The sequence below is a fragment of the Myotis daubentonii genome, chromosome 6, assembly GCF_963259705.1.
Source record: "Myotis daubentonii chromosome 6, mMyoDau2.1, whole genome shotgun sequence".
NCBI classification, from domain to species: domain Eukaryota; kingdom Metazoa; phylum Chordata; class Mammalia; order Chiroptera; family Vespertilionidae; genus Myotis; species Myotis daubentonii.
In genome coordinates this window covers 67343648-67360638 of record NC_081845.1, presented here as the reverse complement: position 1 = coordinate 67360638, position 16991 = coordinate 67343648, and the positions used below count along the sequence as shown (strand labels likewise).

General features: G+C 39.2%; 1 protein-coding gene across 1 annotated transcript in view; it reads right to left on the bottom strand.

Annotated features, from left to right (window-relative positions):
• Nucleotides 1–16991, bottom strand: part of LMBRD1 (LMBR1 domain containing 1) — an 82246-nt gene that overhangs the window by 21363 nt on the left and 43892 nt on the right. The window contains exons 8-9 of the mRNA XM_059701273.1: nucleotides 7074–7199; nucleotides 6359–6511 (exon numbers count right to left, since the gene is read on the bottom strand). Coding sequence (XP_059557256.1) covers nucleotides 6359–6511; nucleotides 7074–7199 — 279 coding nt within the window. The remainder of the gene's footprint in view (nucleotides 1–6358; nucleotides 6512–7073; nucleotides 7200–16991) is intronic.

Sequence of the window (16991 nt, the reverse complement as noted above, 5' to 3'; positions counted from 1 at the left end):
TAATAAAGAAAAACCACACATGCTTTAAATACTACTATCTTAAGGATGTCTGCTACATCTTTAAACATAATTCATATTCAATTTCAGTGGATGCTAGGATAACAGGAATAAGTAAAAAAATTTTTAAGTATTCTCACAGACCTTCAAAACAACTACACACTGTCAGTGTGTAATAAAATTAAATTTCACTGCTTGCTTACCTTATGAAATTTAGTTATGTTTAAGTTTGTTTATTGTTGGAGGGTTGGGAAAGAAGTGGGGCAACCCGAATTACAAATTTTACCAGTTCTTTATTTTGGATCTTCTTCAAATAAACATAGACATGTTTTTGAAAGTATGTGTACACTAACAATGAATAATCTGAAAAGGAATTCAAGAAAGTTCCATTTATGTAACATCAAAAAGAATATTTAGGAATAAAAAAAACAAGGAGGCAAGTGATATATACTTAAAACTACAAAATACTGCAGAAAGAAAGGAAGACAAATAAATGGAAAAACATCCTATGTTCATGAATTAGAAGGCTTAATATTGTTAAACTAGGGACTAAGTGCATGAATTCATGCACCTTGAAAGGAACTGTGGGCCATGAGGCTGCGGTGGGCACAGGGGCGGGTCTCGGCCCATCCTCCATGCCCCCACCTGGCCCCTCCTGCTGAGGCCCCCGGTTCCCTGTCTGCTGGCTGCCCTGCTCACACTGCCACTGATGGCACAGAGCAATTGGGGCTGGTGCCAGCAGTGGGTGCAAGCAGGGCCAGTGCCGTCAAGTGGCAGCTGCTGCCCCGATTGCCCCTCAGGAGCACGGGGAGGTGGAGAAGCCCTCAGGGGTGATAGGGGCCAGCAGCCACCGCTTGCACCCGCTGACAGCACTGAGCAATCGGGATCAGTGCCAGTGCAAGCGGGGCCATCACCAGCAGTGGATGTGAGAGGCAGCTGCTGGAAATGAACAGTGAATGAAATTAGTAAGTATATTGCACAATATTGTGAATATACTTAATGCCACTGAATGTAAACTACAAAGGGTTAAAATGAAACATTTTATATTATGTATATTTTACCACAATATAAAAGTCTGAAAAAAATATATGTGATACAATTATGGACATGAATTTATAACTTTGTATGCAAATACAAGAGGAGTGTGTGTGTGTGTGTGTGTGTGTGTGTGTAAAATAAGAGGTGTATATATAGTAAAATCTCAACTTACATTTAAAACCTATTGAATCTATAGGTTACCAAGGCCAATTAGTTGCACAAGCTCAAACTATGCCCTCCTGTCAGAGGAAAGTTTAATGAAATATTTAATGAACATTTTAGACTATGCTTAGAAATATATTCATTAGTATATATAAATGCTGCTTTAAGGAGCCATTAACTTAGTCTAATTAGATGCCTATTTTTACGTCTTCAACACAAAACTAGTTTTCTCCCTTGAGTTACATGACAGTATTTTTAAGAGGTTGAAAAATCCTAACTTTAGAACTATAACAATAGCAGCTGCAATTTTCTGAGCTGTTTATATCAAAAGGCAATGAAGAGCACACATTATTTCACTTAATTCCTATAATGAAAATAAAATTAAGAATATAATTCCATTAAGAATATAAGTCTATGCACTGAATTCCCGTGCTTCTGAAATGAGACGTGCACCTCCTAAGGAGTACATGGCCATGTGAAATCACAAGATCAATGGGCAATGGAGATGATTTATGAAAAATAATGTATATAACTCAACTTTTGCATTTTCAAATTTCCAAATGTAATACATCTTATAATACATCAAACATGGATTATAGCACAGAGTAAAAGGCATTACTACTACAAAATTTTGAGACAGACGGCAACTTCAAAGAAACTTTGTATCAGGAGTTTCTCACCAATCTTTTATTTTTTTAATATATTTTTACTGATTTCAGAGAGGAAGGGGGTGGGGGAGAGAGAGAGAGACAGAGAAAGAGAGAGAGAGGAACATCAATGATGAGAGAGAATCATTGATCGACAGCTTCCTGCACACCCCCAACTGGGGATTGAGCCCACAACCCAGGCATGTGCCCTTGACTGGAATCGAACCTGGGACTCCTCAGTCTGCAGGTGGATACTCTATCCACTGAGCCAAACCGGCTAGGGCTCTCACCAGTCTTAAATCATCTTCAGTATACACGGAGCACTGAAAGGGGTGAATGGACCTGTTTCTACCTTCTTCCACTAGGACTACTTAGATGCTAATGTTTAAAAGTACCAATATGAAATAAGTCAGTCAGAGAAAGACAGTATCACATGATCTCACTCATATGTGGAAACTCAGTAACAAAATAAACCGATGAACAGAGTGGATTCAGAGACATGAAGCATGGAACAGAGTGTGGAATTTAGGAGGGAAGGAGGAGGAGGGTGGACGGGTGGGAGGTAATCAACCAAAGACTTTGTATGCATATATGCATAACCCATGGACACAGACAATAGGGTGGTGAAGGCCCTGGGGGTGGGGGGAGGACTCTAGGAGGTCAGTGGAGGGGCAGGGGAAAGGGGACATATGTAATACTTTCAACAATAAAGAATTATTAAAAAAAAAAAAAGCACTAATAGCATGTGGCTTCCTATTTCTGAATTACATCAACTGTGGACAAACACAGTAGTAATGAATAATAAATTATTTTCATATTTCATTTGAGCAAAAAAAGCAGCATTTATCTCTTGGCATTCATGTTAACCCTTCAAATACATAACAGTAATTTTTGTATCCCCAGATATTCCCTTCAGGAATCCCTATTACTAATTATTCCTAAATTGGAACTAGATAATGGAAAGATAGGTAAGAATTTAGATCAGTATCAGGAATGACACACTTATACAGCAAAATGAATAAATAATAAACTGTATTGGAGGTTTCAGCCAGTGCAGTAAGAGAAAAAAAGCAACGGAAAATCTTATATTTGAAAGAAAAAAGTAAAACTATCTTTTAGCAGCTTACCTTATCATGTACTTAAAAATCCCTTAGGAATCTATAAAACTACTAGAAACTAATATTAAAGCCAAGGTTGCATGATACAAGTACAATGTATAAAAGCAAACCTCTACATAATAGCAACAAATAATTGAGAATTAAAATTAAACAAAATCATTTGTAAAAATATAAATAAAGACATACTTATAGATAAATTTAGCAAAATATTTGCAAGGCCTCATCACTTAATACTACAAATGACTGCTGGGAGAAATTTAAGATAACATAAATAAATGAAAAGATATGTTCATGAATTGGAAGGTTCAATATTAAGATATCAATTATCTCCAAGTTCACCTATAGATTCAAAGTAATACCAATAAAAATTCTTGTGTGTGTTTTGTGAAATTATGAGTTGATTCTAAAATGTATATGGAAATGCAAAGGTTATGCACAGCTAAAACAATTCTGAAAAAGGAAAACAAAACTGATGAATTTACACTACTTGATTTCGTGACTGATTTGAATGCTCCACTAATAAAGTTTTAGCATAAGGACATATAGATCAATGAAGCCAAAGTCAGAGTCCAAAACAGACCCTCACACATATATATAATCAACTGATCTGACAAAATTGCCAAGGAAATTCAAAGTGCAAAGAATAGTCTTGAGAAAAAAAAAAAAAATGGTGATGTCCATACGGAAAATAAAATAAGCCTTGACCCGTAGGTCATACCATCCCATAAAATTAATTTTCAATGGGCCACAAACCTAAATACAAGAGCTAAAGCTATAAAATTTCTAGAAGAAAATATAGGATAAAATGTTTTCTATAAAGGTTTTAAAAACATTTCTTTGAATGGCAGTGTTAAAAAAACAAAACAAAACAAAAAAGCCATAAATTAGGAGACAAAGTACCTGATCCAGAATACGTAAGAATTTTTGTAATTCACTCATAAAACAAAAACCTAATTTTTAAAATGGCCAAACAAGCATTTTAGAGAAGATATATAAGTAAATAGCCAATAAGAATATAAGATGATGTTCAATATCATTAGTCATCAGGGAAATGCAAATTACTATTACATATCCGTTAGGAAAACGATTGTAAACAGTGGACAAGAATATGAAGAAATTAGCAATCTTAAATATTGCTATAGGAATGCAAAATGGTACAACCACTTTAGAAAATATTTTGGCTGTTTCTTATAAACTTAAACCTATATTGAACATTAGACCCAGCAATTCTACTCAGGTATTTACCCAAGAAAAAACATGAATGAAATGAAAACACATATCTACACAAAGATTTATGCACAAATGTTTACATCAGCATTATTCATAATAGTCTCAAAGTGGAAACAACTGAAATCCACTAACAGATAAGTGGATAAACAAATTGTGACATAGATATGCAGTGGAATGCTAATTATCAATAAAACAGAACGAACCACTTTTTAAAAAAATGCAACAACATGGATGAATCGCAAAAACATTGTGCTGAGCCAAAGGAGCCAGACAAAAAACTATACACTCCCCTATAAACTGTTAAAAGATTATACATTTTTATTTCATTTATACAAAATTATAGAACACATAAAACTAAAGTATAGAGACAAAAGTGCATTAGTGGTTGTCTGGGGTCTGTGCTCAAGGAAGCAGGGGGAGACAAAGTAGCTTTTTGGGGTAATGTAGATGTTCTATATATAGAACCTATATTTGGTAAAATCAATCCCTCTAAGCATATGTTCAGTGAAATGGAACATACAGCATGTTTAAAACAAGGCAGTTAATGTTACAAATTGGTTATAAATATTTATAAGAAGCTACAATTTAAAAGTAAGATAAGGTTGGGGAAGGCTTCATCAAACCTTTCCTACTATGAAACAAAACTCTTTGGAAAAAAGGATTAGGGTGAATTTAAAAAAAAAAGTATTCTAACAGAAGTTTAAACTCATGATACATAGAACTGATTATGTTGGTTTTTTTATCTTTATTGTTGAAAGTATTACAGATGTCCCTTTCCTTCCTCCATCCCCCCACTGACTCCCTCCATCCACCCTGTTCCAGTCCCCTCCCCAGACCATCCCACCACTAGCACTATTGTCTGTCCACTGCTATGCATATAAATTCATTGTTAATCTCTTCCTCCCCTCTCTCCCCGCTTCCCTCTGAAATACCTCAATCTGTTGCATGCTTCAATGTCTCTGGATCTTTTTTGTTCATCAGTTTATTTTGTTCATTAGAGTCCACATATAAGTGAGATTTTGTGATACTTGTCTTTTCTCTGACTGGCTTATTTCTCTTAGCATAATATTCTTCAGGTCCCTCCATGTTGTAACAGGCTAATTTTTGAGAAACTCTTTAAAAGAGGAGTTTTGGGGTGAGCAGTCACTGCATTTCCTCACTTCCTTTTTAATTATAAGAGGAAGACAAAGCAGCATTAGAACTCAACCTGACTGATCCCTGAGGGGGTTCTATAAAACATCTTTTTAAAAAATTTAGCCAAAAACCATTTTCTAGCTTCGTTTTGCCCAACTGTACTCAAAACAGTCTATGCACTGCACTTTCTGAATTACAACTGGCATTGTACATTTATGATATACAAAGCCCTGGTGTTTGAAATGCCATATACAGAATGGGCACATATAGAAATTTGTGGCCAGCAGTTCTAGTTACTTTTTAGACTCAGGGTCATATTATGATCACCTTAATTCAATTTATTTATTTAAAATAAGCATAGCTTTACTTATTTTTATTTTAGAAAGAGAGAGAAAGGAAGAGAGAAACACTGATTTGTGCCTCTAGTTATTTGTATGCATTTCATTGGCTGTTTCTTGTATGTGCCCTGATAAAGTATTGAACACCCAACCTTGGCATATCGGGATGATGCTCTCATCAACTGGGCTACCCAGCCAGGGCCTCAATTTAGATACTTATGTTTAGGTACCATACTTCCAAGAATTCAAGGCTAGCAAATAATGCCCCCACCCAAAAAAAGTAATGGTTTTCCATCTCAAATAATACCTTTTTACATAGTTTTCGCCACATATCATCTAACGATAAAAAAGTCTATTACTTTTCAGTTAGGGCTCCTAAATTTTATTGTGAGTCCCAGATTTCTTATTTATAGAAAGTACAAATTAACAAAATATGCTTACATTACTTATCTATATTTTAACTTAAATTTAACAACTGTGTTGATATAACACTTGCATTACACATGAGTAAATGAAGTCCAGAGAGGTTACGTACCTTGACCAAAGAGCTGTGATTCAAAATCAGATTATTTTAACTCCAAAATGCTCTTGAGCACCATGCTGTATTGCCTCTAAAGGAGAACTCAACTTCTCTGACAGGTACAATATAAACTTGGAAGAAGAGTGACAGCATAATTTTAAAAAACCCATTTACCTTCAGGGGCCGCAGAGCGCCACAAAATTTTGTCCAGCAGCTGTTTTCAATGAATTCTAAGCGCCTTTCTCTTTTCCTAAGCATTCGTAACCTTTCTTCAAGTTGTTTTAAGGTGCGTTTATCCCTGGCTGGCAAAGGTCGACCATCTTTGCTCTGCAAACAACAGAACAAAAATGAAACAGTTTTTACCATTAAGGTTTTAATAAAGTAATCTATCAGATTTAGCAGATCAAGCAATGAAACTTCTTTAGGTTGGGTTTGACTCCTTAGGCAAATTTACAAATAGAAAATAACGAACAATTTTAATGTGACAATGCACATATATGTACCAAGGTCAACATCAAACTGTGAATGTGTGGTCACAGTGGTGTGGTTCAGTGATTGAGTGTTGACATATGAACCAGGAGGTCACCATTCGATTCTCAGTCAGGGTTGCGGGCTCGATCCCGTGTGGGACATTGCAGGTGTCAGCCAATCAGTGATTCTCATAATTGATGTTTCTATCTCTCTCTCCCTCTCCCTTCCTCTCCGAAATCAATAAAAATATATTTTAAAAAATAAAGTAAAAATAAATAAATATGGGCATGGGTTTTGAAGGATATGTTGCAAAACAATTCAATGTCAAAAATGTTTGCCAAAGTCTAAGTCACATCAGAAAGCAGCTCAAAGACAAAGTCATTTGATGCTTCCCAATTATAATAAAATACCAACTCACTTTTGATTTAATTGATTGAATGTGCTGTTCCACTTCTTCAATGTCTTCAGTGTTTTCTAAACGTTCATAAGCAGCACTTCTAGTGCCTTTTATAAGATTTAAAGGTAATGCCGACATGCCATAGGCCTAAAAAGCAAAATTAAAATGTGATTTAGTAATATTATTTTAAATACAGGATGTCCCCCCCCAAAATGTATACGCACTTTAACAGCTGACAGCTCAATTTTGAAAATGAAATGCATTTTAATAAACACTGGTTTTATAATTATTTAAAGTGTGTGTATACATTTTTTTTGGGGGGGACACCCTATATATGACATAATTTTCAGGTAAAAATGCCATTTTTCAAAAAAAGTAACACAACATTTAAGAGTCTGATATATATTGGTATTATGTAATGACTCGAGGCCCGAATTTTGTGCAAGAGTAGGCCTTCCTACCCCGGCCGCTGGCACCCGGGCTTCCCTCAGGCCGCCAGCAGGCACCCAGGACCCGGGCTTGCCTCACAGCCCCGGCTTCATCCAGAACAGTGGTTCTCAACCTTCCTAATGCCGCGACCCTTTAATACAGTTCCTCATGTTGTGGTGACCCCCAATTTCATTGTTACAGATTGAACATAATTAAAGCATAGTGATTAATTACAAAAACAATATGTAATTATATATGTGTTTTCCGATGGTCTTAGGCGACCCCTGTGAAAGGGTCGTTCGACCCCCAAAGGGGTCGCGACCCACAGGTTGAGAACCCCTGATCCAGAAGGACGTCCAGTCTAGTTAGCATATTATGCTTTTATTATTATAGACTATTACCAATTCTCCATATCATTTGAACACAAGGCCAGTACGATGTTAGTTTTTCAACCAGATGCCAAGGCAAAAATATTTCATTAAACCCAATTTAAGTAAATTCCCTGTCCTCCCAATCACCTCCAAATTAGGCTTATTTTTACCCTCTTGTATGTTATTTTGTGTTGGAAGGATTTGGGTCCCTAAATATACTAACCTGAGTACTCAATACTATTTCCCAAGAAATATGCTGCTCTAGTCAGTATTCACAACGTGGGCCTTATTTTTTAATCTTTTGTATTTTTAAATATTTATTTTAAAAATTTTTTCAATTGTAGTTGACATGCAATATTACATTAGTTCAGGTTTACAACATAGTGGTTAGACATTTATGTAACTTATAAAGTGATCACATCGATAGCTAGTACCCTTGTGACACCATATATAGTTATAACAATAGTACTGATTATATTCCCTATGCTGTACCTTATATCCCAGAGACTACTTATATAACTGGCAATTTAAACATCTAAATCCCTTTCCCTCTTTCACCCATTCCATCTGGCAACCATCAAAATGTTCTCTGTATCTATGAGTTTGTTTCTGTTTTGTTTGTTTATATTGTTTTCTAGATTTCACATATACGTGAAATCATATGGTATCTGTCTCTTTCTAACATTTCACTTCACGTAATACCCTATATGTCTATCCATGTTGTCTTAAATGGCAAGATTGCATTCTTTTTTATGGCCAACATTCCATTCCATATATATAGTCAGATTATACCATTCCTCTAATTAACATCCTCAAGGACTAATAAGGGTAGTTTTCAAAGTGCTCTGGGAGTAGTTCCTAGGATTCTGGGTAGGTGTCTTTAGGGCCACTACAGGAGAGAGGAAGGCAGGTAGTGAGTGATGCAGGGACCTGCTGCTACTTTTCTAGAGCAAATCTACTTTGTTCATCTACATTTTTACATGTCAGAATTTCATCTAAGATTGTTTGAACAGTTATTTGGTATTGTTTTTCAATGAAAGGTAGAATTACTGGACTTGTGAATAGACCAATTATCTAATCCTGGCATACAAAGCCCTACCAACCTTATGTCACACCTCTGTATTATTCACTGTTCTTAAAACACTCCAATTTTACATTACTTCAGGCTTTATCCAGCATCCACACTTTAGTACATACAGTACCCTCATTTAGAAGGCCTATTTTCTCACCTTACTTCATTAGCAAATTTCAATGCCCTTCAGGCTCAGCTTCATTGCACCATGTCTGAAAACCTTCCTTAACTTGTAAATGTGCCTTGCTTATAACTCAATTATCTATATTATAAAAAGCCATGGCGATGACGCCATAACGACCAAACGACCAGTCACCAAGAGGTGCACTGATGGGTCTCATGTGCAGCGGGTCTCGGTCATGGGGGTGGTGGGTCTGGGTCCTGGGGCGCGGCAGGTCTCAGTCCCGCGGGTGGGTGCAGCGAGGCGAGCGCAGTCAGGTGCGTGCAGGTGGGTGAGGCTGTGCGCATGGCAGGGCCACAGGTGGGTGGGCGGGGCACGAGCAGATGGGTGGGGCTGCAAGCAAGGCATGCGAAGGTGGGCAGGGCCACGCGATTTCGCGCACTGGGCCTCTAGTAATATATAACACTGTTCATCAACATTATTAATCTGTATAATTGTTTTATCATTAGATCTGCCAAACTTGGCTAATCAGAATCACTTGGAAAAATACAGACTCCTCATCCACACTAGTAACAACTGCAGTACCCCATTTAGGATGTAAGGACTACTCAATTCTTTTTTCCCTACCTTTATTCCAATAACAAGCATTTATTAAAATGATAAAATAATTTGAGATAATATTTAACCAAAAATCATTTTAAATGAATTCTTTATTCATATGAACTTGTTTCCTTACATGAAATTCATATATTTATTAGAAAGCTGAACTGAATTTCTAAAAAGCTTAATGTAAACGATTTTAGAAAAAAAAATATGTCCTTGAAAATACCTTGTGGTAACATAGAATCAGAATACAGCATTTTTTTAAAGAATTTTTAATTGTCTGAAGAGAGCAAGTAAAAGAAATAGTCATGGTTTTGGTTGACTAGCTTTTAGCTTATTTTTGGATTGCATGTTTAAGTTTCAATAATTACCTGGAAATTTAACTATAAGATTTAGATTATGATAAGCTTGACATAACGCATTATACAAAACATTTCATCAACACAACTTTAAGATCTTTAATCACAATCTTTTCAATTCAACCTCAAACTTATTTGCGAGGGGGGGGGGGGGATGTATGAAAAGACTATCTCCTGTTCAGAAACAAAACTTTTATTGCTTACTACTGCCCTCTAGTGAATTACTAGGAAATCAACAAGGCTAAAGAGATTACATTACTTAAAATGCTTTTAGGTCATCCATAATGCCCAAAATTGCCTCCAATTTTATTTGTTTCAACTTCCAAAAATAAATAACCATCTGTATTTTAAAATCCAAACTATTTTGAAGGACTACATATAAACTACAAATATTTATAATACTTTCTTACATTGTCTAGTTTAGAAAAGCATCTTTTCCCTACATATCTCTGCTCTATCTAGGATGATGTTTTCCAACCTGTGAGCTTTGGATTATTGCAAAGAATCAACACCAAGCACTGCTGTTAAGCTGAATAAATGTCTTGCGTATACTTGTAACTACTATTATTCAAGTACATGTTTGCTAAAATGACTAATGAAACAATTCATTTAAAATGTACTCAATAAGATTTCCCTTCTACTGGTAAATATTCACTAATTCTAAAACATCTCTATTTTCTCACATCAGTGAAATCTGGATGCATCTTATATTCATTGGCGAGGCAGAAGTCATACATAGTTGTCATACCAGCATATTCACAAATATGGTCATAGCTGGTTACAATATAGTTACTTCGTTGGTTACTGCGTTCTTAGTACAACTATTGCCACTTTAAATGTCTTCTAAGATAGTACTATGATTTGATATTGGAACAAAAAGTTAGTGTGTAAGGGGAAATGAACAAAGGAGCAAATAATGAGGCAAATATTAACTAGAACAATGATCATAATTCTATATTTTCTTGCAAAGCAACAGTCAATAATTTTATGGGCCTAAGAAAGGAAGATACTCAAAGTATAAGCCATTTTGCTAGTTAGGTGGGTAAATGCAAAAAGATAGCCTTTCACATGGCAAAATAAGAAACAACTGCAAAACAACAATGAAGAAAAGCTTAAATTTATACAACAGTTATGTTAGCAGCTTCGGAGAAAATCCCAGTGAAAAGCGTGTAGCTCTTAAGAAAAGCTGTATCATCAATTCTCTTGATAGTATAAAAGACAATCTTGTGTAATAAATCATGGACATGAATAACCAATTCAAAAAAGTGATTCAGAAGATTCATATTACAAATGTCAAGTTTTAGGAATACATTTCCAGTTTATTTCACTTATATTTTCCTTGTTCTGTATGCAGAAAAGTGATGATTTTAAATTATTTATAAAAGTCTATAAAACTTCTCTCATTAAATATGAAAGCATGGGCAGAGACTTTTTTTAAAAAATGTATTTTTATTGATTTCAGAGAGAGAGAGATAGAAACATAAAAGATGAGAATCATTGATCAGCTGCCTCCTGCACGCCCCCTACTGGGGATGGAGCCATCAACCAGGGCATGTGCTCTGACTGGGAACTGAACCAAGACCTCCTAATTCATAGGTTGATGCTCAACCACTTAGGTAATACAGAGACCTTTTTTATAGTGGTACCTAAAATACAGGAGCATCTGTATCACCTGGAAGGCTGAGAAATTTGATTTTTAAAAGGGAGTGTCTTCAAAGATTATTGAGAACTACTGCTCTACTTATTTCTATTTTTGAATTTTCAATTTATCACTTTACATTTTATATAAAACTAGAGGCCTGGTGCACGAAATTCGTGCACGGGGGTCCCTCAGCCCGGCCTGCACCCTCTCCAATCCGGGACCCCTCGGGGATGTTTAGGCCCACAGGAATCAGGCCTAAACCGGCAGTCGGACATCCCTCTCACAATCCAGGACCACTGGCTCCTAACTGCTCACCTGCCTGCCTGCCTGATAGCCCCTAACCACCTCTGCCTGCTGGCCTGATCGCCCCTAACTGCTCCCCTGCCAGCCTGGTCGCCCCAACTGCCCTCCCCTGCTGGTCTGATTGCCCCTAACTGCCTTCCCCTGCTGGCCTGATCGCCCCTAACTGCCTCTTCCTCGGCCCCCACCACCGTGGCTTTGTGTGGAAGGACATCAGGATGGATGTCCAGAAGAGGTCTGGTCTAATTAGCATATTACCCTTTTATTAGTATAGTTTATACAACATAAGCTTTAAGGTAGAATTTCATTAGTAGAAATGAAGAGACATTTCATTAAAAAATGTATATTGGTTTGATATTATTCAAATCCACTTGTTTATGACAAAAATCAAGTCTTTAAGAATAGGACTGCTTGCCCTAGCTGGTTTGGCTCAGTGGCTAGAGCTTCAGCCTGAGGACTGAAGGGTCCCAGGTTCGATTCTGGTCAAGGCCACATGCCTGGGTTGCAGGCTCGATCCCCAATAGGGCGCGTGCAGAAGGCAGCTGATCAATGATTCTCTCTCATCATTGATGTTTCTCTCTCTCTCTCCCTTACTCTCTGAAATCAATAAAAATCTATTTTAAAAAAATAAAAGAATAAGATTGCTTTGCTATCAAAGCCAAGTAAGGTGTGTCATTCCTTGTCCCTGATGAAGTCTGAGCAGCTCAGTTGCTAAGCGACTTCGCTGGGTTCTTATCAAATAAAATCCACGGAGAAGCAACTATGCCCACCATGCATTTAGGCTATAAAGATGGAAAGCTGGGAGGACAGAGTGCTTCTGGGGTAGGAGACAGTGAGGATCAGCAGCTGGGAGACAGAGAAGACGTGGGAATGCCCAGTGACTGGAAGCACCAGAGGGTCTGGGATATGCAAATCTGCTGGGGGCTGGGTCAGGCCCTGCATTCTGAGAGGTCAGGTCTGGAGGGAGGGCAGGGGTGTGGTTCCGGGGATCCTCTTCCTGCGAGGCTCCTTCTCCTCCCTTTAACCCTCTAACCTGTCCATTTGGATGAAGGGGGTGGGAAGCAGGTATGCAATGCCTGGGCAGACACCCCTTAGTCCCAGATCCCCCCAGGGCAGGGGGGGAGTGATTGTATTGGTTTATTTGATTCTTCTTACACGTTGAAGGGGGTGGCTGGGGAATGTCTGCCAGACATGGTTTCCTTCTGCTTGCTTGCCAGAGCTGCCCTGTGTGATGCCTTTTCCCTTCCTTCCCTGCTGCCCCGAGCTAAAGCGCATGAAATTGCCAGGGACGAAACTGGGGCCCCCGTTGCATTGTGTGGAGATTGCACTCCACAGGAACCTCCTGATCCAAGGAGGGTTGGGGTCATTCACTGCGGGAAAGGCTCAATTTAAAGGAAGCCACCGCTTAGGCGCCAGCTGAGCCTGTTTGGGGACGGTTTATCATCCCTTCTGGCTGTTTCCTTGGAAACCACAAACTCAAGATAGCAAAGCCAGGGGCCACCCCCAGGCCAGGCGGCCTCTGGGCTGGGTGGTGGGGTCTGCTTCCGCTGGGGGCACCCCGGACTGGGCTGCACAGAGGCTCTACTGGTGATGGCAGTCCCCGCCCACCTGCTCCCGCTGTGCATGCCTCCTGCTGAGCAGCAGTGATGTTATGGCATTCTGGCTAATTTGCATATTCCTCTATTATTATATAGGATGTATGTAGGAAAACATATAGATACAAACACAAATAAAATTCATAAATAGCACATGTTCAGTTTTCGACTGATAAGTGTATATAATAAGTTCAGTAGTCACTGCTTTTATAGGCAACTCAGTGTCCACATATTACATTTTTTATAAAAATATCATTATTCAACATTTCCCCACTTAATGGCACCAAAAATTAAAGTATATACATAAACTAGGGGCCCGGTGCACGAAATTCGTGCACTGGGTGTGTGTGTGTGGGGGGGGAGTATCCCTCAGCCCAGCCTGCCCCCTCTCACATACTGGGAGCCCTCAGGCGTTGACCCCCATCAGCCTCCAATCGCAGGATCGGCCCCTTGCCCAGGCCTGACGCCTCCGCCAGAGGTGTCAGGCTTGGACAGGGGACCCCCATTTCCCCCTGATCACTGGCTCTGGCCCCCGCCCAGGCCTGAGGCCTCTGGCTCAAGAATCATGCCTCGGCAGGGGACCCCCATCTCCCTCTGATTGCTTGCTCCAACCCCCGCCCAAGCCTGATGCCTCTGACCCAGGCTTCAGGCCTGGGCAAGGGGACCATCATATCCCCCCAATCCCCAGCTCCGCCCCCCGCCCAGGCCTGACGCCTCGGCCAGAGGAGTTGACCCTCATCACCCTCTGATCACCAATCACCGGATCGGCCCCTTGACCAGGCCTGAGGCCTCTGGCAGAGGTGTCAGGCCTGGGCAGGGGACCCCCAGCTCCCCGTGGTTGCAGGCTCCGCCCCTGCCCAGGCCTAACGCCTCTGGCCTAGGCGTCCGGCCCGGGCAGCGGGGACCCACAGCTGCAGCGGCCCCACGATCGTGGGCTTCACTTTAGGCCCAGGCAAGGGACCCCTAGCTCCCGGGACTGCCAGCTTCGACCGTGCCCAGCTCCCATCGCTGGCTCCACCCCTACTTCCTGCTATCACTGGCCAGGGCGGCAAAGGCACCTGATTCTCCGATCATGGCTGGGGGGCAGGGCAAAGGCGGCCCTGGGGCCGCCTTTGCCCTGCCCCCCAGCTCTTAGCTCCCCCCTGGGTTTCCGATCACTGTCAGTGGCAGGGGGCTTCTTCCTGCTTTCCCTTTCGCCTCCCTGCATTGTGCCTACCTATGCAAATTAACCACCATCTTGTTGGCAGTTAACTGCCAATCTTAGTTGGCAGTTAATTTGCATATAGCCCTGATTAGCCAATGAAAAGGGTATCGTCGTACGCCAATTACCATTTTTCTCTTTTATTAGATAGGATATCTGTGCCCAGATATTCTTTTTTATTCTTTCTCTTTTATTTAAAAAAGATTCTCTTTATTTTATTTTTTATTTAAAAAAGATTCTCTTTATTTTATTTTTTCCATCACCATTTATTCCCTATATGACCTTTTTCATCTCCATCCATCCCACTCCCCCCGTAATCACCATATTGTTGTACATGTATGTCCATATGCCCATGAGTTCTCTCTCTCTTTTTTTAAGCTGAAGGCTAATTAATATGCTTGACATTGTTCTTCTAAAATTGAGTGGCCAATTATTTGGCTATTCCTTAAGACATGGTACAGTGGGTATAATCTTGGTAAAATTTAAATAATCAACTAGTTTATAAACTAAACAATAATGCATATCTAAGAAATTCACACTTGACTGACACATACATTACAAAAACATCTCAAATTTCAATACTAACAGTTACAGATTCTATAAAAGACATGATTATACCTTTAATAATTAATGCTTTTTACTTAGGGTTAAAGTATGCTACGTATTAACTTCCCTCTTTTGGTACCTTAATTAAAATGAAACCTTTCTGCTTCGCATGAATTTGTACCCTCTTCCATGTTCCACCAGGAAAAGCTCATTTCTCAAGCGTCTATATAATGTTAGGAGACAACTACTAACTAGTACTATTAACCACCTATCTGTAATTAAACCATTTATCTATAAATAGTTGATTTTCAACTAGTTTTTAATAAGTTTGTGTATGATTATCCATTTTTACAGATGGAAAAGCTAGGGTTCAATGTTTGATTACATAAAGACACTCATGATTAGTGCTCAGCTATGTACACTATGCTGCCTCCTTAAACAGAGTCCCCTCTAGCCTACCCTTCTTCCTCTCTTTACACACTAGAAACTAGATAGTAAAGTTGGCCAGACTGTGGTTTGGTAACAAAACATTCTTCCACTGAGTTTTGAGCATATCTTGTAGTGTTATTTAAATAATGTTTATCTGTCTATCCATCTGGAAAGATTCCAGATATTTAAAGCTTCCTGCACAACTCTCAGAAGATAGCTAAAGAAGCATTTATTATTGGCTCTTCCTTTATAATTTGAGAAAAGAAAAAACCTCAAAGAGCAGTCTATATGCAAGTTTGTCGGCCTATTATAATTCTTACCTTACCATTTGTAGGAAGACTGAAAAAAATCAAAGTCTCTGAGAGTATAAGATTAGCTTCTATATACTAGGAAAATCTCAAGTTATGTAAAATATCTGATTTTAAAAGTCCTATACCCCCAAGTAGGATAAATCTACTGAATCAGTAACAGATGCTGATCTATGGTTCAGAATTCTAATATGCTAATAAATCACTAAATCTATTATGGCATGATATATAATATAACCTTTAAGGTTCACAACTTACAATGTTTGTTTCTGAATAGTAACTTTCACAAACATAGATAAAATGATTGTGACTAAGTAGTTCAAAATTAACCTTCCTCTTAAGTAAACTCAAGAAAAATGAAGAAAGAAGAACTAAAATATTAAAGAAAAAGACGGGAATTGAACCCAATATAGGATGGGGCAAAAGTAGGCTTACAGTTGTTCATATAGAAAATATAATAATCCTATATAATAAAAGCCTAATATGCTAAGTGTCCAGTAGTCCGGTCGGCCATTCAACCAATCAAAGCATAATATGCTAATGATATGCTAAGACTGCTCAACTGCTCGCTATGATGTGCAATGACTACCAGGGGGCAGACAGTCAACTGGTTGACCAGTAGCTATGACATGCACTGACCACTAGGGGGCAGATGCTCCAACCAGTAGGTTAGCTTGCTGCTGGGGTCCGGCTGATCAGGACTGAGTGAGACAGGCCGGACATGCCCTGGAGTCCTCCCGCGATCCCTCCCCAGCCCCAATCGTGCACTAGTGGGGTCTCTCAGCCTGGCCTGCACTCTCTTGCATTCCAGGATCCCTTGGGGGATGTGAGAGAGCCAGTTTCAGCCCGACGGTGGAATGACCAGTCACTATGATGACACTCAATGCAGGAGTTGCCCCCTGGTGGTCAGTGCACTCCCACAGGGTTTGCCCTTTAACTTATGCTCATGGCTGGTGAGCACAG